The sequence below is a fragment of the Hermetia illucens genome, chromosome 1, assembly GCF_905115235.1.
Source record: "Hermetia illucens chromosome 1, iHerIll2.2.curated.20191125, whole genome shotgun sequence".
In the NCBI taxonomy this organism is placed as follows: domain Eukaryota; kingdom Metazoa; phylum Arthropoda; class Insecta; order Diptera; family Stratiomyidae; genus Hermetia; species Hermetia illucens.
The window spans coordinates 12816249-12840283 of NC_051849.1; the positions used below are offsets into that span (position 1 = coordinate 12816249).

General features: G+C 45.8%; 1 protein-coding gene across 4 annotated transcripts in view; it reads left to right on the forward strand.

The window, feature by feature from the left end:
- LOC119661393 (diacylglycerol kinase 1) overlaps positions 1-24035 on the forward strand; it is a 331394-nt gene that overhangs the window by 182817 nt on the left and 124542 nt on the right. For all 4 annotated transcript variants that reach the window (XM_038070718.1, XM_038070721.1, XM_038070719.1 and 1 more), the window contains exons 5-7: positions 21850-22048; positions 22496-22657; positions 23059-23235. In XM_038070718.1, coding sequence (XP_037926646.1) covers positions 21850-22048; positions 22496-22657; positions 23059-23235 — 538 coding nt within the window. The remainder of the gene's footprint in view (positions 1-21849; positions 22049-22495; positions 22658-23058; positions 23236-24035) is intronic.

Sequence of the window (24035 nt, forward strand, 5' to 3'; positions counted from 1 at the left end):
AACCACTGCCTGCCTGACTTGCAGTACATTGTATGGCCTGTCGACCGCAAGCCCATATCGCCGCTCCACCAGTCGAATCTGTGACCCATATGCCACCGTGACGGTGTCTATACGGTTCGCTTATGATGGCGATTTCCATCTCAGATTCGAACGTGGCCTGCTCAAGTAAATCCTGAGCGACCCTGCAATGATTGAGGTTTATTTGGATAAACCTCATTTTCTCATTGCAGTGAGCGCCTTCCTAAATTCCGGACATTTACCACTTCCGGCAATATGCCGGTTATCCTGTCCCTCTTTTACTTCGCACAATAGGCATTTGGGGTCCCTATTGCACTCTCTGGCAATATGGCCTTTCTCCCCACACCTTCTGCATCGATCGGGCATGTTTTTGGGCACGCACTGCGGCATTCTCCCCAAGCGAGTTTTTCACTTGAGTGCGAAAGTCATCAGTTTTGCCCACACTGGATCTTTTCAGCTCGAACATGAGATCCCCTTTCTGGGTTCTTCGGATTCGGTTTACATTTCCGCTCAGATCTTTTAGATCGGGATCCGCTTTGACCTGTTTGAGTATCGCCGCGTAGGACAGATTGCCCTTACCGGAGATAACAATTACATCTGGGCGAGTTCGCACTTTTGCTTTTCGTTCCGCTTTTTTGTTGGTAACTTTAGTCCATCCATCGTTTTCGCTGGTCTTGGGCTTCGCAACGCTGATCGAGTTTCCTAGATTTGCTGTACGGTTTCCTCCTCTGACACGTTGGTGTTGGTTTTCAGGATGTCCTGTCCGCCTGACAGTCTCTCTGTCTGTCTGTCACACACACTTTCCTCAGAAACGGCTATACCGACTGATACTAAATGTGGTGAAAACGTGGAAAATGTGAACGCCCAGACATGTACTAACTTACATCGTTCTGCGTTGAGATTAAGGGGGGTCATCATACACGCAAAAGAGGGGGTATATATTTTTTTCCACCGAACGTAGTCATGTTGGATTTCAAATAAAAGGTCTTGATTAGTACTTTTCAATGCCATTATGGGTTACGTGCAAATGGGATAGTTTTGGACTCAAATAGCGCCGAGCTTCCGGTTTCACGACTTGTTTTCTTTGCTTCTTCCTCTTACTGCCATCTTAGCCTACGCATTTCTCTGTTCAACGCTAACCCATTTGTTACTTCCTGTGTACGTTTTGTCTATCTTAACACTCATCTCTATAAGAAATGCTTCCACAGATTGTCGGGAATATAAACTGTGGTTTTCCCTCCCCCCCCCTCCTTAATTGTTTTTGGTGACTTTATTCTCCCTTTATGTTATTCACCTGGCCCAGTATTCCTAGCCCTCCACTACTCCCCAATACATCCTTCCAAAAATCAAAAATTTAAACGTACCCTTGATCTTGTTCTTTCCAACTTATCTGTGCGTTGTTCTTCCAATTTTCAGATGTCCTTGGTTAAGTCCCTCCTGATGGTTATAATTTTCCGGTTGAATTCGATGCACAAATCGTTCGTCTTAATTCACATATTGTGTGCAAGCCCATTAAGTTCAACATCCAAAAGGCCAATTTCAGGGAACTTAATTGTGCCCTGGCGACTATCAACTGAGAACCCATCCTCATGTCCTTAACATACTGTCAAGTACTTCATTGGCTTGACCGTTCTTCTCCCAAGCTCCAACCCAGTCTGGTTTATCACTGAGTTTCGTCTCAAACTCGTAACAAAGAATAATATAAGTCTTCGGGAAGCCATGCTGATTTCTTCTCGTTTGAAAGCTTTGCGTACTTGATTAAAGCCACTGATAATTAAGTCCGGTAAGAGCGCTTGTTGAGGCTACATTGGCATACGGATACTTCAAGTCCCTCTCGTCTCACACCTGCAGCATTAGTAACCGTACCCAACCCTCTCTCACTTTCACCAAGTTTGTTCGCTCCTCCGCTAACTCGCCTCCATGACTTACTTTGTACACTCGCTTAGAATTACGGTCCTATTTCCTTCTTCTATCGTATTTCAAAATCATTGTCAGTTCTTTCAACAACTGATTGAACCCTCACTTTGGCGATCTTATAACTAAACATGCAGATTTTTTTTTCCTATTTTGAGATGCAAAACTAATCTTTAGTAACTCGTCCAAGCGATTGAGCATGGTCAGCGACAATGGGACTGACATGATCATTGCAATTGTAGCAACCAATCAAGAACTGATTGTTCTAAATACCTCACTTCAATTAAATCACTTCTCGAATCAAAATATTCTGTATTAAGTGGAGCCCTGTAACCAGCATCCTCTGTGGTCACCGTTCGCCTTGTCGCTTTCAATGGTCCTCAAAGGAGGGGCACTTTCAAAGACAATGAACGTCGCCCCGCGGTTATGGGGATAAAAATGAAATTAGCGGCGAAGTTGCTAGAACTACGTTTCTAATAAGGACTCCTTTGACCACCGCCCCCCGGGCACTATTGATTGAATAAGTAGAATAGAATTATCTTCTACGGCACGGCCACGTTATCCACATCCTAGTTAAAATTGACTCAAAATGTCCCTCTCTCATGTTCTCACATAGTCTAAAAATTCCCATCTAATTTGGTACATATGACGAGAATGGTGGATCATATGTGTATATAAAGAATTTCCGAAATATACCCTTGTGTCGTCAGCCTACTCATCCAAATAACACAAATTCATGGCCTTGAATCCCCCTTGTTTATCCCTAGATTAAGGACATGAGCAGCATACCATGAATACATATGTTCTGGTAGCTACATGCATATACACATATCCTTCTTATTTTAAATTTTCAAATATATGTATTATGTTCCTGTCATGGTTGTCATTACCTCTCGAGCCCTTAAAAAAAAATCAATTTGTTAAAAGCATTTAAGGAAAGCAATCAATTATCCCGCAATGTATGAACGACATGGCTCTACCCCACTGGAAATGGCGACAACAACGAAGACGTCCTTCGGATTTATGGTGTCGAGTGTCTTCATATAATATAATCTCTACAAAATGACGTCAATTGTAGCGTAAATTAACGAAGGCATTTGTCCTCCATTTCTCGCGCTTATATTGCGAAAAAAGGAAGCCGCCACCAAAGGCCGCGCCACAGTCAACAAGAATAGCAACATAAATCAAAAAAGAACATGAGACCAAGTCCCTCTGTGTGTAACACAATGCCGGAGACCATGTCCTTACGCTCGAGTCCTTCCAGTCTAGTTATGAAATGCTCATCACTTTATTTATTTGCCTGAAAGTTCTAGTTTTAGTGACTGACTACTGTATCCTTTTGCAGCCATAATTGTGTGCAGATGATACTGAGCAAGTTCCGCGGTCGTCACATGATAGTGTTGCGAGTCCTTCGATAAGTTTTTAATGGGGTTGTATGTAGTCCTGGCGATGATAGTCCAATTAATAATCACAGTCCTATGAGATCACTTTGGGGTGGGCGGTTGATAGCTTGACTAATTATGAAATTTGTCTATGGAATTGAGGAAGTAAATTGTTTTGAATTTCCTTGATGAGTCTGCTGGTCATGAAGCTTATAAGGATAATGAAGTTTGCCAATGTTCTCTACTCCCTAATTAGTTGGATGTCATTAACCATAATTGCGATAGTTCCCCCCCCTCTATGTCTAGGAGAGGATTTTTTGACTCCAGTAAACTAGGATAAAATATATGTTTGGATAAGAGCGTTGTACTACTTCATTTTGGGTGGAAAAATTAGAGGAACTCTCGTCAAGGATGAATTTCAAGTATATCATAATTAACAGAGAAAGGATTTTCTCTGCCTTAGTATATACTGGCTCCAATCAGGACAAGTTGAAACACCGGACTCTGGACGCTTCAAGTATAAAAGTCTTGTGTTCATCTTGTGTGAGAAATTTTGTAATGAACTTATGGGAATAGGAGGATCAGACGACCATCCTAAGTGGCCGAAAACGACCTAGAGGGAAGAGCTATCCCAGAAACCTAAAAAGTTGGCGAAATTGACCCTGAAGCTCCATCAAAGTGCTCACTTTCTTGCACGCCTCTTTGCTAGCCAGGCTCAGGAATGTGAGGGGTCCTTTGAACGCTTTGATCCCTAACATTAATATGAAATCAACGAATCTATACCGATGCGTGAGTCCGCACTGGGTTTCGAGTACCGCCATCGAGAGGGAAGATCCACGACGGATCGCAATTCCGATCATGGTTTCTTCTGCCTCAGATCGTGATTGAGGCGCGGCCCTTGAGGTTTCCTCCCTTCCTTGACATCCTCAGGCCAGTATTTCAGAAGATGTCCCTAAAAAGGTGCTGCGGGATCAAGGAGGAAGTCCTCAAATCAAGCAGCAAGGAGCAAGGACAATATCCAAAATTGCAATACCGGAGAGACGACGAGGATGGTTCTTTCCTTTGGATTTTAGAACCATCTCGAGTCCATTTTTCAACGTCTCCTTCAGGCCGGGTTAGTCCTAAACGTCGAGAAATGTAAGTTCCTTCAAACACAGGTGAGATTCCTCGGCCACTTCATTTCCGCTGAAGGAATACAGCTCGACTCAGACAAGGTGCAAGCAATTACAAGCTTCCTGCGCCCGAAAACTGTAAAGGATTTGTCGAGGTTCTTGGGCATGCTAAACTTCTACCGTCGTTTCCTGCCCAAGGCCGCTCAACACCAGTCCGTTGGCCGTCTGGTCGTCTGACCCCAAAACTAAGGACACACGAGAGATTGTGTGGTCTGAAGAGGCTATCCGCTCGTTTGATAAATCCCGTCAACAACTGGCCGACGCTACACTCTTGGCATTTCCTCTGCAAGATGCACCCCTAGCCGTGTTTGTTGATGCCTCTGACATCGCAGTAGGTCCCTTCACCAAAAGGTGGATCAAATTTGGCAGCCGTTGAGCTTCTTCTCGAAGCAGTTGAATTTCGCTCAACGGAACTAAAGTACCTACGATCGTGAACTGCTCGCCGCGTATTTGAGCATCAAATTCTTCCGCTTCTCCCTTGATGGCAGGCCGTTCACAGTGTTCACGAACCACAAGCCTCTCACGTATGCTTTGAAACAAAAGGCCGACAAAACGTCCCCGGTCAGCTTCAACATCTGAACTTTATAAGCCAGTTTACGTCAGACATACAGCACCTGTCCGGCAAGGACAGCATAGTTGCTGACGCTTTGTCTCGTATCTCCTAGGTAGTGCAGACATGCTTAGTCCATTGTGATCTGGTTTCCAATGCCGTATCATACTATCCTTGTTCGTAAACTGCTCAGGTCACTTCTACGGAAGCAGTTTCTAGACAAGGGTAAATCTTCATATCAATCGTTTCCCCTTTAATGTCAGTAAAGTTTCTACTATGTCCACGGAGCACGCTGGGATATCCTTGTATGTAAGAACACTCCTAATTGTGTGATGGCATGTTTGTGTATCTTGGGTATTTGACAAGCCCCAGGAGCTCCTTCCTACTATGCGACAATCCTACTTGTAATTCTGATATTAGAATAACTTAAAACAATTAAGTTCATTCCGGGAAAAAATCTAAAGTTCTTGAGGAGCTGGGGAGTCCTGACTACGCATCCACTTGATGACAGATTGGACCATTTGGGAAGCAACTTACTTCATCTCTTGTGATTCACGGGCCTCTCTTTTTGGACTAAACACCGAAGATTTTAAAAAAAAGTTCACTGACGGATTCGTCCAGAGTAGAGGCAACTCATCAGACGCTCTCTGTCATCAAGTTGACGCTGATTCAGGACTCCCTGCATCCTAAACAAAAAAATCACTTCGGTCTAGTTTAGGTGTGAACATACAAGGGATTTCACTTCAATACAATTCGCACTCATGTCGTGTCTGCGATTATATATAAAAATGGAGTGATAACGACCTGTCACTGCTTGCGCTAACGCTGCTCCCAGAGGAGAGGTGAAGGTAGCTTCTGATGAGCTGCCCCTGCCCTGAACGAAACCGTAAGTGAACTTGTAGAAGTCTTGCCAAGTAAGTACTCATCCGTGCTAAAGACCCCGACCTAATCGCCCATAAGGTTAGGGTTTGCCTTCGGTCGATCGATGTCTGTATCGTAGCAACAAAAACGGTTACGTCTCAGGGAATGACAAGTGCCAGCTATGGTACTGACACATCCTTTGAAGTGCTATTTATTGATAGTAAACTGGCTGATGAAGTTTGATTGCCCAACCCTTCTAAACAAAAAGGTCACTTCGAATTGAACCTAAAAGCCAGTGGTATCTGATCAGTTCCTATCGAGCATAGCTTTTCTCTTTTAGTGGTTAATGTAGAGAAAACAGCTTCAACTTGGTGGAGGCATAGGGTTGGGTCGGCCTTCCAGAATGTGGGAATTATATCAATAACAGCAGGACCAATTCGGATTGCTAAGAATCCAATCTCTGGTACTAGAAATCACCGGAGCAAATGAAACTTAGATTGAATTTAATGCAGTCGAAGAAATTACCCCAAAGAAACTACTTTTCAACTCCAAATTTATTAGTCCCCATTAAGAGTTTTTTAATGTAAGGATGAAAAATTTAGACAGTGTCAGAGATATTCACTGGGGACTCCAAATGTTCGAAAAACAAGGTCTGCAATCAGTCAGGCAAATACTTGACGAAACCGGTACAACGTTGAGCTTTTGATGACCAACCTTTGGGCACATCGTTACGCAAACCCTACAAGGCTTTCAAAAAAACCGCCCCAGAAAATTGTCCACCATAAAGACCGGTATGCACAAAACACGATCCAATCCTAGAAGAGGAAATATTTGTCAGGATAGAACTGAAGGACACGGTCAAAAATCGGGAATATTATTGTCTCGTATCTCCGAGGTTAACATCCTCGCCTCACTCGACTTCTCGGCTATTGTCAAGGCGCAGGAGGATGACGCAGCACTTCAAAGCTTCAAATCCAACCCCAAATACAAATTTCGGGAGTTGCCCATCTTCGGCTCGAACCTCTCTCTCTGCTGCGAATACTCGGAAAAGGGAGCTCGGCCATACATTTCGGCCACCTTTCGCAAGGAAGTGTTCCACGCGGTTCACGACTTAGCGCATCCAGGCATCAAGACAACAAATCGGCTAGTCACCGAGAAATACTTCTGGCCCTCCATGAACAAGGATGTCAATTCCTGGGCCAGAAAGTGCATTGTATGTCAGAAGTTTAAAGTCTCCAGGCATGTAGGGAAAGAAGTGGGCTCATTCCCCCGCACTACCAAGCGGTTCCACACCATACACCTCGCATTCGCAATTTGCAATTTGAGTCCACCCTTTTCTCGGAGTTAGGCAAACTCCTGGGGTTTAAACGCCAGCGGACTACTGCATACCGCCCGCAATCCAATGGGATGCTAGAACGTTGGCACCGGACGCTGAAAACCGCCATTATAGCACGCGACGATCCGCCCTGGACCCAAGTCTTGCCTCTCGTCCTACTCGGCCTACGTACAACCCGCCGAGAGGAATTTGCTGCCAGCCCGCGGAGCTGGTATACGGGGAGAACCCGAGACTCCCAAGTGATCCGGTCTTCGACAAGACATCGGGTCTCACAGAGTCGTGGTTAGTGCGTCTGCTGAGTGACAATCTCCGACGGATCAAGGCCACTCCTCCCACCCAACACTCGTCCGCACCTATCTGTGCGCCCAAGGAGCTGGACACGTGTACGCACTTGGAAACGTGTACGCATCCGTCCTGGTCAGGACGGATGCCGTCCGGAAACCGCTGCAGCCCCCTTATGAAGGCCCGTACCGCGTTCTCGAGCGGGGAGAACATTTCTTTCAACTCGAGATTGGTGGACACAAAAACGCGGTCTCCCTGTCCAGGCTGAAGCCCGTCTGCACCCCAAAACAACGGCGCGTTAGCTTCAAGAACTGATGGGGAACACAGTTCCGGATTCAGCCGCTGAAACCCCTCGGTTTCATCTGGGGACGGAGTGATGTGGCGCGGCAGCATTCGTGGCACTCGAAATTTATTTCGAATGTTACGAATGCGAGCGGACAGATGACGCCATCGGCGCTCTTCACTCAGTTTAGACCTCGCCACAGGAGTGGAGAGCAGAGTGTCATTACTTGACGGCAGGACGTAAAAGAAAAGAAAAGAGAGTCTTCTGTTTTCGAGTTTGGCTATTGCGGCAATTAATATTAATTTCATTTCATGTTGTATATAATTAAGTGCTAAATATAATTGAATATCATAAAAAGATAAAGTATTTAGCTCTTAAACGAGTTCACAAGATTTGTAATAATCAAGTCTTTGGACAATTGTCCGCAATGGCAGAAGTCAAATCGCGAACGATACCAGCATTGGTGTTGAACCAATCACTTTGAGTCCTTCCAGGTTTACGTGAAACGCCCGCTGGGATAACAACTCCATCGGCTTCTTTAAAACCATCGGCAACTTCCTCTGCTCCAACGTAAATTCTCCTTTCTACCCTCATGCCTCTGTCGACAGGAGCTGCTCCATACCGCCAGATGCTCCCGCGAAAAATCTCCCGAAAGTCACCTGTCGTTTTCACAGCTGTCTCCCCCGCAAAGAAAAAATCAAAAATTTTCCTCTCCAGCTGCTCCCTCGCGAAAATTTTTCCAATTTCACCTCCTGTCTTCCAGCTGTCTCCTCTGCCTCCATCCAAACTTCTCCTCTTATCACCCGCCAGTCCAGCTATTCTCCCCGAGAACCGCTCCCCATGCCACTACGTTCGCCTTGAACTCTGTTGAGTTCATGTTGCAGCAACATGCGCGTGCGCCTACGGATGCGGCAAATCATTCCCCTCTGTCAAGATTAATTCTCCGGAGTGCATTCAATAATGTGCAATCTGCGGCGAATTATGAAATCCATTATTTGAGCAAATTAATTCAGAAAGAGACGAATGAGATTTCGCTCCCGTCGCGAACCCGCAGTCACTAGAGGAAAGCGCTCAAAGGACCCTGACGTAACCATCGCGTCGGAATCAGTATTGTCTCTGGCGACCGGGTGGCATTTTCTTGGAAACTTCTCGGCAAGCGACCATCAATACACCCCTTTCCGAGTGGTTGACACAAACTCTATGCGGTATACGGCACACTGGCGCTCTTTCTATACGTGGCATGTTACGAATGTGAACACCAGGGGATTTGTCCAAAGTTTTGGAGAAGGTGGAGCCGCGCTGGAGGAGACCCCTAGGAGTGGTGGCGTTGCAACTAATACTGTAGTAAATTCAGTGGTGAACCTGATAATGGCAGCAAGTGAAGTTTCCATGCCCCGGAAGAACCCCAGCTGCGACAAGCCTTCTATTTACTGGTGGACAGCAGAAATTGTCGAACTACGGAAGAAGTGTCACAAACTTCGCTGTTTGGCACAACGTTTACACGCCCGCGAGGAGGCACGCATCATAAAGGCAAAGTATAATTCAGCAAAAAGGATTCTTCGCAGCGCGGTTAATAAAAGTAAATCACGGCTGGTCAGCAGGGTAAACGAGAACCTGTGGGGATATTTCTATAAACTTGCCAGCCGGAAAATTGAGGCTTCGGGGAAACGCTGCATACTAAACATCGACCTGGTGGATTACATTGTACGGGCATCATTCCCTAGATACTCCGCACGGGTTGATGTCAACAGCGCGGAAGGCTCGCGGTGGAAGAGGCAGCTCTCACCATAAAAAAACAAGAAGGCCCCAGGTCATGATGGTATTCCCTCGAAATTTTCAAACTGGTGTTTCGCCAACGGCCAGACTTGCTGCTTAAGACGCTTAACGCTTGCCTGAAGGAAGACATTTTTCCTTGTTGCTGGAAGGTAGCTATGCTCGCACTAATCAGCAAGAAAGGATATCCTAAGCTTGACACGACCGGGAATGGGCTCGAAAAGCTTATCAGGAGTACACTCGCTAAAAGGATCCATGAAGCCGGGGACTTATCCCCAAGACAGTTCAGGTTCATAGCAGAGCGATCCACTGCGGATGCTGTTATGGAGGATATGGATACGGATCATCGAGCCGAAGCACACAGCCGCGGATCTAGCCGAATGGAGCCCCTCATAACTTTCGTTTGTCAGGAATTCAATTCGGTAAGATAGACACATTAGAAAACTCATTCCATGTGTCAACCTATGTCTTCCGGATATTGAGGGATTATCTGAGAAACCGCTCCCTGCTTTTTGAGCCGCTAGACGCCAGTGGAGGAAACAGAACACGTCGGTAGTAGAACAGGGATCCATCCTAGTGCCGGGCGCTGGAACGCTTCTTATGATAGCCTGCTAGTAGTCGACATACCAGAAGTGATGACGAAACGACTCTCATTGCCCTACCTGCTAGGTAACGTAAAGCCATCCAAAGCCGCAAAAGCAAAGATTTAAGAGAAGTGGTTGCCCTTGAAGAACTCTATCTTTTGGCAAAATGATCCTAGGGGCAGAACGACGACAATTTAACTCCGCGACTGAACCGAAAGCCTGGTAAGACTGATTACTTCCTTACCCAACTTCTATATCCTTGCTGCCTTCTTGGATATAGAGGGAGCTTTTAACAAAGTCAGTACCAATGCCATCAAGGAAGCCTTGACCGGTATTGGATTGGAGGGGTATCTCACGCATTGGATTATATCCATGCTGAGTACCAGGATAATCCAGTCGGATCTGGGAGGCAACCACTTGACCAGAGCTGTGTACAGAGGCATGCACCAGGGTGACACCATCTCAAGGGTGCTCTGGTTAATAGTAATGGACAAAATTTTACGTACATTGGACAGCAGCGGGGTGAAGGTGGTGACGTATGCCGACGACTTGGTGATATTAGTATCAGGGATGTTTCTGTCCATTATGCGCGACATCATGTAAGGAGCGTCGCGAAAGGTGTGCCTGTCGGCCGTAAGATGCGGACTCAGCATAAACCCAACCAAAACGCAACTGATGCTATTCACCACCAAGACAAGGATACCTGAATTCCATCTACTACAGCTGAATAAACAAATATTGGTTCTTTCCTCTAATGTAAAGTATCTGGGTGTAATCCTGGATCCTAAGCTAAATTGAAGGTTGAACATAGAACTGAGAGTTAAGAAGGCCTTCTATGCATGCAAGAGAACCTTTGCAACGAAATGGGGTCTCCGGCCGAGGATGGTTCTCTGGATCTACACCGCTGTAGTGCGTCCGATCCTGACGTACGGCTCTATTGTATGGTGGCAGGCTTTGAAGAAGAAATACAATAGAACGAAGCTATAGGATTCAAAGAACCGCGTGTGCAGGTGCTACGGGGGCTCTGCAGTCCTGCCCGCCAGATGCTCTCAATTCACTCCTCCCCCTAGACCTCCACATAAAATATGTTGCAGCGTGCAGTGCCGTCAGACTATGTGAGTCCGGATGCTGGACAGCAGAGTCCTACGGCCACAGCAACATCCTAGATGAAATACCTCGAAAAATCTGGGCATCCCCCACGGACTATGTCACACGCAAGCTGAACTTCACGAGAAACTTTGCTGTGGACCTTCCAACCAGGGCAAAGTGGAAGACCAGCGGCGTGTTGCAAGATTATCACAAGGTATTCTTTACGGACGGATCAAAGATGGCCTATGGAGTCGACGCGGGAGTTTTCTCGAATACACACGATGTATCCAAGTCGTATGGTCTCCCAGATTTTGCCAGTGTATTCCAGGCGGAAGTACTGGCGATATTGGAAGTCTGTCGATGGCTGGAGCGTGATTCGAGCCCCAAGCGTAACATAGCCATTCCGACCGACAGCGAAGTGGCAATCAAGGCCTTGTATTCAACGACGACATCTTCCCGGCTGGTGGGGCAGTGCAGAGATGCGCTCAACCATCTGGGCGGCACGCTCGAGGTCACTCTCCCCTGGGTTCCCGGGCATACGAATATAGAGGGGAATGACTGGGCTGACGGATTGGCCAGGCAAGGCTCTGCTCTTAGCAGTTCCTCGGCGAATACAGTCGGTGTTCCGCTGGCGGCTGTCGGGGGCCGAGCCTACTCGCACTACCTAGTAGCCGCGGGCCTGAGATGGCGAAGGCTTACAAGCTGTGCCAAATCAAGAAAAATTTGGCCCGCTTATAACATAGCCCGATCACGAGAGTTCCTGTGCCAGACGCGTGCAACTGCATTCAAGATTACGGCGGTCTGCACGGGGCAGTGGCCCATAGGGGACCATGCCGCTAGGCTCGGCTTACCCTACAACTCGCATTGCCGAAGCTGCGGAGAAGGAAGGGAAACCCTCATGCACTTTCTCTGCGACTGCTCAGCTCTAGCTAGAGTCAGGCTTCGGACTCTGAGTAGACCATTCTTTGGGGACCTCAGAGAGATTTCTAGCTGCAGGGTGGGAGAGCTGCTTTCCTTCGTGAATGCTACGGACTGGCTCTGAAGATCTGAGCCGGCTGGACTCTACCTCCCTGCTCCCATAACAACAGTCACGGTTTTAGGAGCTGGTGGCATCAAAACGGCGCACCAAAACGCTAATTGGGCTCCTCGGAGCGGCCACTGATACCTACCTACCTACCGACCCAACTTCTACGGCGGCATAAAAGGTTTTCAATCTTACCTGCACAAGATTGGGAATGTACCATCCCTTGATTGTATGTTTTGCAATCGAGGGGCGGATGAATCCGAACACACCTTTTTCTCTTGTGAAAGGTAAGATGGCTTCCGTCAGCAACTTTGTGTGGACATAGAGGGGATCTCTCCAGACAACATTGTCAAAGAGATACTGAGGGGCAGAGGCAGATGGAGTTGTGTTGCGCATTATTTTCAACGTGTGGCGAAGATTCAGTTCGATCGGTAGAGGGATCGGGAGGCTAGTGGTTCCCTAAACTAGCCTCTTCCCCCTGAACTCTCTTCCTCGTCGTCCAGTCCATTTGGTGAAAGGAATTCCCTGACTTGAAGACTCCCTTAGCTGGGAGACCAGGAGGGCTAGCCCGAAGTAATTTGTCAAAAGTTTCCAGGCTAGTTCTCTGATGACAAGGAGGTGTTTAGTTGATAATCTGACAGCGTGCCCTTACGGGAGTCCACCACATTTTCCTGCCCCTACTTCCAAAAAAGCTTATCTGAGGTAATGATAACCCTTAAAAAGGAAAGGAAAAATCGGAAAGTCCTCTCTCTTCAGCCCGACAGTCACCCCCGTTAAGAATATATAGCATTTTCAATGAGAGGTATTTTGGTATCAACATACTAACATTTGACTTACCGACCTCACCCCCGAAGGAGGGGAGGGTGACGAGGATATACAGAAGAGAGACAAAGACTCTATCTCTACTCTCGCTAAAGAATTGTGGGTGTCACCTTCCCTTAACAAGTTACGTACCTCCACTGACGTAGTTTCCAATTTCAATACTAGGAATGTAGATACTTAATTTGATTTAGCTATTTTCATCACTTCTCCCGCTTCAGCACTTAAAACGTCCTTGCCCATAAAACTTTTAAAAGTAACCAGCTAATTCAAACCTCTTTGGGAATGCTCAATTTTCTACCCCTGTTGGGCTATTGACCCTAATTTCTTTTTAAACATTAATTTTATGAATACCCAAATCGGTTAGAGTGACTTTCTCATTGAATTTTCAAGAGAGAAGTCACGTTTATGTCGTTAATTTCCAACTTGCTGACATCATAGCCCCGCACTGGCACATCAAAGTTAAATTTATCGATATTTAGGGGCCGGATACCGAGATGGCTATAAAAACCGTTCTCAAGTGTCCTTTCCCATTCACTTCTTTTATGCCCTTTGTCCAATATTTCAACTTTTAACGACTACTCCCACGAATTGATAACTTTCCGTCAACAAGATCCCTAGTCCTGTCCTCCTTTCTTCTTAGGGACTTTTCTTCAAATTAGAGCCGCCCTCAGACAAAACTATTTTTTTTTCTCCCAAGTGTTACTTTAGAAAAAAATTATACAACTTGCGGGGGTGAAAGTGGAAGTACACACTCAACCATAATTTCAGGGTATTGGAAAAAGTGTGGAAAAGTTGGACGTGAAATGATAGGAAATTGAAAAACGTGAAAAACCATAAAAAACTCCAAATGGCCTTTCGGTGCTTCTCGCAACAACTGGACTCGAGGCAAGTTCAAGGCACTAAGGAATATGAATGTATCAAGCCGAAAACAATTTATCCTTAAAATGTTTTACAATTCGCCAGTTAAGGGACCAATCAATTCCATGGTTTTGTTCAGGACTCGGGATTCGAATCACGTCCTAGCATTGATTAATAGCTTTTAACTCACCGTCTGCTGCTTCCTGGGTTTAAATGGCATCCCTATTCTAGTAGATAGTTTAGTGTTCTATAAATCGCAAACCGCTTTACAGAGCGCCAATTGAAAGTTTGAAATTCGATTGATATACTCAATGGCAACGGTAGATAACGATTTACTCTGTCAATATGACAAACACGCACAATATGTGCCGATTAGAGCTTAATGGAGAAGATTTTCGTGGTGACACGCAACAAGGACCATAAACCCATTTATTTGCCACATATCTTTTATTTGGGGACGAAAAAGGAACTTGGTAAACAGAGATAGTCTGTATAAAACTTGCGAAATAAAAGTATCTTTCAGCAAAGATCACATCTGAGCAATGGGTAGAATGTCCATAAAGCGGACATTTACTTAGATGAGAGATGAAACTATACCTTTAAAGGAACAGCCAAGAAATTTAATATTAAAACGTGACTTTAGCGAAGTTGCATATCGAGTAAACTTGATGGCTACCTAACCCCAGAGCATCAAGTACAGCTACAAAATGAACCATTACGAAAATTAACTTTCTTTCTTGGGTATAATGAGCAATGCTCTTCCTCCTCCTCCACCTACGATTCTCTCACCATACGAGTCATTCCGCCAAACCTATGTCCCTTTATCATGTATTGTCTATCCTTCTCTTCTCCCCCTTTCTGACTGATTATCAGAAGTCCTAATCGTTTTGTTCCTCTCACTTCCTTTCATCCTTTATGGTGACTTTAATCGTCTCCTGGCCTATTACTCCTGTCCTCCTGTTCCCTCCCTCACCAATAACTCCACCCACCTTTCCCTTCCTTTATCCACTTTCATTTATACCTGTGCTGCCCTCCACTTTAGCCTTTCTTGAAACCACTTAGATAGCACTCTTGATCTTGTCCTCTCTAACCTTCCTGTGCGTTACTTTTTCTAATCTCCTCATGCCCCCTCTTACGTCTCCCCTGACGCCCATCATGCTGCTCTCGAATTCGATGCAAAGATATCCCAACTCCACTCTCCAGTCGCGAGCAAATTCATATTCGAAGGGCTGAACTCAACCCTGGCGGAAATCAACTGGGTTCCCCTCCTCTCACCATTAACGTGTGACCAAGCACTCAACACCTTCTATACCATTTTATCTGATCTTCTTCCCTGTTACGTCCTCTCCTCTCCTAAGTGCTAACGCTCTTACCCTGTCTGATTTACCACTGAAGTTCACAAAAAACTTCGTCATAAACACACTGCGAGGAAGAGTTCCTGCCTTCTAGAACCTACGCTGACTGCGTTCCTCGGTCAAATCCTTGAAACGTAAGCCTGAAAAAGAATATCTGACCAGTGTTGAAAACTCACTAAAGCGCGGAAACCTCAAAATTTTCTGTCCGGCGTTCGCAACTCTCGCTATTCTGCGAAACTGTCTCCTCCGTCTAATAAATTCTCTGGCTCCTCAGCTAACTCCCCCCGAACTATCTTGTGACATGTCTATGTTCCCTCTTCTTCCCTCCCGCTGGTGGATGTAGCCTGCCCCGTATCGCGTACCATTCCCCTTCTTACACCTTCTCCTTGTCGAGTACCTCAATAGCAAACTTGATGCCAATGTCGGTCCTGTTTACGATCCAAACGTCTTCTTACTTAAAACTAGTCAGTCCATCTCCCTTCACCTATCCCTTATTTGCAACAAAAGCCTGTAAAGAATCATTTTCCCGGCTTGTGGAAACAGGCTCTCATCATCCTCATTCACAAAAGTAGCGACCGTACACTTGCCGGGAATCACCGTCCCATTTCCCTCCTCTCCTCCTATTCCAAAATCAAAGATATATCAGCGATTAGTTGTCCGGTCACTTTGGCCATCCCATAGTGAAAGAGCATCACGGCAGGAAGGCCGAACTACATATTTACGCTGACTTTGCGAAAGCTTTCGACATTCTTCTATTCAAATTCTCGTATGTAGGGGTTTCCATACCACTTGCTTCAGGGCTTGCCTTTTACCTTTCCAACCGATCCTGCCGCGCCTCTTTTGACAGCTGCACATACCGCTCCTTCTCCCACCACCCCCTGGTGTCCCGCAAGGATCTTTTCTGGGTCCTTTATTATTTTTATTTTTTATCAACGACCTTCCCCCCAATCTAGACACGGATCACTATCTCGTTGGCATAGTGCTCCGGGCTCAAATTATAACTACACCTACAATTCCCTCTGACAATCAGGTAAGAGTGAGTACTAAACTCATCCACAACACAGTCCTCCGTAAAATCTATAAGGGGGGAATGGATGCCGCAATAAGCGCAGCTAACAGATGAAGCATTGACAAATGATTTTCACAACCACCTGAAGAACGTTATCATTGATACGCCCATAAACATGCTTGATCCCAGCCGGAAGAAAAGCGGAGCGAGTTTTGACGATGAATGTAAGCTAGCAACGGAACGGAAGAATCTTGCATACCGAGTAATCTTGTATTCTCAAAGAACGCAGACACGCGCAGGGGCTTATAACGAACTCCGTCAAGCGACGAAGCGACTCCACAGACAGAAAAAGGAAGCCTGGGAGAACCAACCAACCAATCTGTGAATTAGAAAAGTACAGGGAATAACCACACCATGCAGGGAAGTTTTACCAACAAGTCAGCAGGATGAAGCCTGCGAAACAAAGAGGGAAATCTGCGATGGGTTGAGTATTTTGATGAACTGCTCCACAACCAGAATATCAACGAGTTGGAGGTCCCGCCAACTGAAGACGGTTCATCAATTGATGGTCGAAGTGTGGGACAGCGAATCAATGCTCGACGGCTGGCAACAAGGCATTATCTGTTCCATACATAGAAAGGGCATATCACGCAGTGCAGCAATAACAAAGGTACCGCGTTGCTGAGTACCATCTATAAGATATTTTCTGCTATCTTGCTAGGCCGGATAGCCCCATACGCCCACAATATATCTTTTTTTTTTTGGAGTAGTGTATTTGAATGCATTTACACACAGATTGTTGGACTCCCGCAAAAGTACGCTCTCGGACTACCAACTAAACACCTCCCTGTCATCAGAGAACTAGCCTGGAACTATTTGACACATTACTGCCCCGTGGCTCATTCTGCCAAGAGAGGTGCCACTCGATAAGGGTGCGTTGACGTTCTTCACGGGCAACCTCGGGACCTCTATTAAGTTTCCACCCTTACGGCTGTATATAGCTCTACTCTCCTTGGCAAGGAGGGCAATGGGGACGCTCCTGCGCTCACCATCACGGCCGGTTCGGAGACAGTACGATAAGCAGATATCACTTGCAAAGCTCCCCGTCTCTGTACTTAAGCAAAGTGCTTACGATGCATCTCCTTGTCAAAGGTATCAGCCCATGCCTCCGCGCCATAGAGCAGAAACGACATAAGGCCCCCAACATTCGCCGTTAGCTGACTCAAGGCCGAGACTCCAGCTGCAACCCTGTCCACTGCTGCCATGATTTGATCGAAGAAGCTAATCTTCGAGTCGAGCATTAAACCGAGGTATTTAACTGCTGGTTTTGACTCTATAGTCAACTCGCCGATCGATATGGAATGCAGGGTCAGGATTCTCCTTCTGGTCAAGATGACTACTTCGGTCTTTTCCAGTGCAAACCCTGAAACCCTCCATCTGCTTTCCCGTTACATCAATATATCAACATGCCAACATGCGCCTGTTCAATAATGCGTCCGGCAACAAATGCCGCAACGTCGTCTGCATAACCGACCAGACGCGACTCTTCGGGCATATCGAGTCTCAGCAGACTATCGTAGGGTGCGGCACTAGGATGGATCCTTGCACTACTCCCGACGTGATTTCCATCCTCCTCTGACCCTCTGGCATCTCATAGAGCAGGGAGCGGTCTTCCAGATAATTCCTCAATGGCCGCGAGAGATAGTCTGGCGCGTGGAACGGGTTTTCTTATGTGCTTTGCATATCTGCTCGTCTTACGAAAGTGAGGGCATTTCTGACATATCACGCGTTATGAGGATCGTCGAGATCGGGGGCAGTGAGCCTCGGCTCGATGAATCGCATCCACGACCTCTATAGCAGCAAGTCTGGCCGTTGACGGAGCACCAGTTTCTAAACTTCCGCCGGGATGCCATCAGGACCAGGCGCCTTCTTGTTTTTCATAGTGAGAACCGCTTCTTCGAGCTCTCTCATTTTTTCGGGTGGCAAACTTATAGCTATGTCCCCACGGATCGTCATTCACCTCACTGACAAAGTTCTGCCAGCCGCGAGTTCACTTTTATTTATCGCGCTGCGGAGTCTCCTTTTTGCTGATCTATACTGTGCCTTTATGGCGCATGCTTCCTCGTTTGTGTGTAAAGGGTGTGCCAAACGACACAGCTTATGACACTTCCACCGTAGGTCGGCAATTTCTGCCGCCCACCAGTACATAGAAGGCTTGTTACGGCTGGGCCACCTCCGGGGCATGGAAGCCTCGCACGCTGTCGTTAGCAGGTTCATCACTGAATTTACGACGGTGTCAGCTGTTACGCTACCATCCCCGGAGCACCGTCCAACGCGACTCTACTTGCTCCAAGAGCTTCGACAAACTTCCCGATCACTTGCCGAGAAGTCTTCCAGGACTTGTCACAAGTCCACCGATGATGCCAGAAATTCTGACGTAAAAGTGATGCCAGGGATGCTTCCTTCACAGTCTAGGCGCTGAAACGTTGGCCGCGCCGAAAGTCCCACATCATCTTATTCGGCGTCAGATAAACGCTAAAAAAACGTTACCCCAAAACACAGAATCCAGGCAAAGCCATTCCCTCGGCCCTGGACAAGAACACTAGGTCGAACGTCGTCCCGAACCCAGCGGCAGCGGTGCCCGATAAGTCGAGATGCCGGGTCCGTGTTTCGGTATAGCTCGCTGATTAGAACTAGATCAGCATTTACCTCTGCAGCGGACGGCGCTAGCAACTGGTAAGCGGCATGTTAATTTGTAAAATGGGAATCATGCCATTCGCGCTCTGGCCCTCTCCAGTTCCGCCGTAAAGATTGGACACCGTCCCGAGCCCGCAGTGCGTGCGACTCTCTCACATGATGTGCCACGATCTCTACAGGTCTTCGCTTGGTGATCTACCTGATCGCAGCTCCGGCGTGTTGTCTTCCTGTTCGGTCCCTTGCAAGTTGCTGAAGTGTGTCCATAGTCCAGGCACCTGTAGAACTTTGTGGGGACTATCCGCATTCGTACTCTGCATATTGACCATCCAATTTTGAGTTTCCCGCTGCTAAGGAGTTTCCTTGCATATTGCTCGGGGACTTTCACCACAGCGAGTTTTTAGTCTCGAGCATTTACAGAGGTGATACCTATCCGGGAATTGGTTACCTCTGGACATTTACGCTTTATGGCCTACTCCACTTCGACCTTTTCGGTGAGGCAGTCAAAATCCCGGATTTCTAGAGAGCCCATAGGCTAGAAACAAGAGCCTTCTCCCGCAATAATCCATTGACCGCTTCGAATAGTGCACTCTTGCTGGTCGTGTTCGGGCCCAGTTCGACGTCTAGTCCTTCTTCGATTCCTCGTCCTTTCTGCTCCTGGCTTTTGGTTTGCAGCCTTCTTGTCTTTGGAAGAGACACAGCTGACAGCATCATTGGTCCATGCCATTGTATGATATTTCAGTTTACAAAAACTGTTTCGCTCGAAACGTTAAAGCCTTTACTGTACAAGACAATGATCAGAGAAATGAAGAATCCTCCGAAGAATTTTTGTCCCCCTACATCAGGATGGACGATTCCGTAGCCTACATAACAACGAAATCAACGAGCGATACCATGACCGTCCACGATACCACGTTTGTCTGGTTGTGGATAAAATCCAGCTCAACAGGTTGCGGTGATCGGATCACTTAATCTCTATGATGATGATGATCCAGCCCATAAAGTCTATAAGGGCAATATCCATGGAAGAAAAAGAAGATGGAGCGATGGTATAGGTCAGAACTCCAGTAAGCTTTCAGGGATATCGAATTGATGGACATCAGCGCAAAACCGGATTGTCTGGAGTTTCTTACTAAGGCAGGCCTAGACCGGTTACCGGTTTTTGTGCCGTTGATGATGATGATGATGACATCTTTCCTCACACAATTTGACTACGCTGACAACACTTGCTTGCTCTCTCATAGGATCACGGACCTTGGCCAAATGGCTCCTGTTTTGGAAAAGGGGGCAAGTAAAATTGGTTAATGGGCAGAGCACCGAATATGTCGTTCAATTTGTACATCTAGCAAACGTAGTTCTTGTCGACGGTGGCAGCGAACTGAATATTTCCCGACACTTTAACAGCGCAACCCGCTTTTGTTGTCCGGGCTAAAACCTGAAAATGCGGTTACGACAAGACGAAAATCAAGTTGAGACTGCCTTGCACTAGTGTTCTTTCTGTGTTGTATCATCGGAGCACGACGGCCTGGTACTATCTTAAACGAAAAACATGATAAGGACACAGGCCTAGCACTCGCACGCACTGTGACCGCAAGGTGAAAGTGGCAGTGAACAGGTCACACATTAAGGAGGGGCGCCAGACAGTGGAATCCACTCTCCCAAGATGATCGACGGGTGGGTGATCCCAAGGGCATTTGGCGCAGGACAGTAGAGAAGAAGTGCAGGAATCTCGGAAAATCGTGAGAAGAGCTGAAGCGCATTTTCGGTAAACGCGGACTATAGCGTGTAGGTATGGTGGACGCGCTATACCCCACTAGTCGATCCTAAGTAGAAGAAAAAGAAAAATGTTGCCTACAAACAAATGTATCTCTCATCAGCTCAAGCAAAGACGAAATGAAATGACCTGCATGCCGCGGAATCATAGACAGAACAGTGGAGAATGAGTGTGTCCTTCTCGGAAAGTCTTGGAGGAAACTCAAGCACATTTCTTTAAACCGACAACGATGATGCATAGTCTCGGTTGACCATTTAAACGATATTAATGAGATAATGGACACTACGCTACCTGTTCCGCAGGTAACTAAAAAAAAATCTTTATTCCAAGATAAGCTTTTGTCCTACCATTTAGAAGACAACTGTGTGTGACTGAATTTCATTAAAACGCAACATTTAGTTTATTTTTCAGCCAGGGATTCCCCTATTACTTCAAAAAGTTATTTTCACCTCGTTCCTGAACCTCAAACGTATCTTGTGTTTATGAGCAAATAACTTTTCGTGTTTTATTTTATTGAAACTTCTTTGAGCTGGCCGGATCGGCGAAAATCCCGAGAGGAGACATTCCAAATACGAAATTCTTCTCAAACTCAATCTTTTACGAAGCCCATAAGCTTCCTTACTAAGGACTAAGTTTAATGAAAAAATACTTCTCTGTTGGCTTCAGGTTGTAGGAGTAACTTGGAGAAAAGTGGGAAATGAAATATACGTAAAACACCAGTTGAAACCGAACTCATTAAATCTGTTAGTTGTTGACTATCAAAAGGAATAGATTGAATCGAATAATCAGATGGTTGTAGGGGTAACCATCGGGACTAGAATGTTAGACCAGGAAGTTCATCAGATTCAGACTAGGAATGGGTGTCTGCAGGCCTGCCGAAAGGGGGTGAAAAGAGGGGGTGGGGGGGGTTTGGTCTGACTGTCTGAAATGTGGTAGTGGAAGATGTATTCAAGAACTTTATTCATTTCCTTGCCTCCAGCGCAAACATGATTTTCCGCGAACCATTTTCAATCTATGCAAACATAATCAACATTTTCTCAACTTTCCAATGTTCTTGTTGTCTTTCCAGGAGATCGATTATGATGGATTCCGTCGATTTTTGGATGCATTTCTCGACTGTGAAGCGCCGGAGGAAATCACCAAGCATCTCTTCGTATCGTTCCTTAAACCGAGTGTCACTCAATCACAGCTCCATGGGAAGGCACTCAATCAAATGGCGGCAATCAGTAGTACAGCAGCATGTGCCGCGGTTACATCACATACCAAAGGTTCGTATGCAATCTTCACTTAAATTTCGCCCACATCTTCTAAGGAATGTGCTCTAGTTCGGCCCACTCCCTGAATAATGCTGAACCAACTCGTTCTCGAGTATTCATCAAATTACTTTGCTGAATTCCACTTTCCTTATTGAAACTTTCAATGGGGTGAAGTAAGGAATCGATTGATGACGATTTCTCTGAATTGGAACTAAAATGTGTCTATTGTTTGTTCATTCCATATCGTTCGACGCCCACACCTTGCAATAAAATTTCCTATTTTCTTGGATTCGCATTTGCGGTGGCATTGACTGGACTGGCTCCCGCTTCTCATATATTTCGATGTACCTCTCCCTGCACATTCCTTCCATTCACTTTTTCAAATAATGTACGTACAACAACCCCCCACCCTCTTTGCTGGGCGTCTGCAATATAAATTTTGATATATATATATTTCAGGATCGATGCCAAACATTAATAATCTAGTGGATGTGCCCCAGAATGTCCCGTCAGAACCAAGACAAAGTTTTGTGGAGAAAATTCATGGCATTACGGACAAGATACAATCGTTTGGTCATGGTCTAGGACACGATTCGTCCAGTGAAATGAAATCGAAAACAGGTGCGAAATACATATATGGTTGTCTTGAGTGTACTAAGCTCTACAATGTCATTTAATTTATGTTATCTTCCCTGGAATTCAATAACACACACTCACACAAATGCCATCCTAGATACATCCCTTAACAACTTTTTGAACTATTTCAATATCAACTTCAGTTCTTCAAGACTTTGTTTATTAGTTCCCCAAGCAGACATGAACTGTGGTCAACCTAACACTTACTAAACACTTTTTTTTACTCCCCATAACAGAGAACAAGGACACTCTTACATACCCCCCAACATTAACTAGTTCATATCACTAACCAGGACCATAATTACTTTTCCATATAAATAATGAAAAATAACTAAAAAATCTACCCTAACCCCTTTTAATTATGATAAATATCTGCATCTTTACAGGAACCATCCACCCAATGGTTACCGTCACTCCTAGTCCTTTGGGTGGTCCGAGCGTGTTGCAGACATCACGTCGTTCTGCCGATTCCAGTCCATCACATTCTCATAGTCATAGTCATTCACAAATGTCAAGGAATTCTTCGAAGAAGAGTAATAATTCGGTTAATTGTAGGATTGAAGGTAAGTTCAAAAGGAATCGATCCCTTGCTCAATGAGCCTGAATCAACATATACACATCCTTCCACATGCATGTGTGAAGATGACCCAGTTGAGGATTTATGTGTTGGATGCTCTCAAGTGAAAATGATGAATTCGATTTCCATTCGAACGTGGCACGTGTATGAAATTAAGCTAAAAGGATATTGGAGGAAAATCATTTGATTTTAAATTGATATATCCAGAGCCAAGGATCGTGGGAATATTGGGTGTAGCAAAAGGCAAACTTCATACCTTTGCTTTCTTCTAGAAATGTCCCTACGTCATTTTATGATTGCGAGCCAATTTGTTGTGTCAATCCTTATTTATTACATATATTATACCTTAACTTCAGGAATTAGTTTTGTGAACAGTTTAACATAAAACTTAAACATTCAGCTTGATCCCGCTGCTTCAAAATGTATCTCAAATCTTAAAACTATTGAAAATAGAAGAAGAAATTCATGCCAAGAAATCCAACAACCCCCCGATCACATGGCCTGCCAAAGAAGCATGAAAAAAAAACAGTCCCACCCAGACCGATTTTCATCGACTCTCCAACATGGCAACACCGATATGCCTTACAAGGTAGTGCCACTGACAGCGCACTGACGGAACCTTCAATACCCTGTAGTGACCTTGTTCCGAAAAAAACCCCAGTTAGAATCGCTAGTCCTGAGCAGGTGGATTCGGTCACGAACCGGGTAGAAACTCGGTTGACCGTAGCTAGAGCCGAAGAGGAAAGGCTGATCAGGCAATGTGCGGCAGTGGTGAAGCGTATGCGG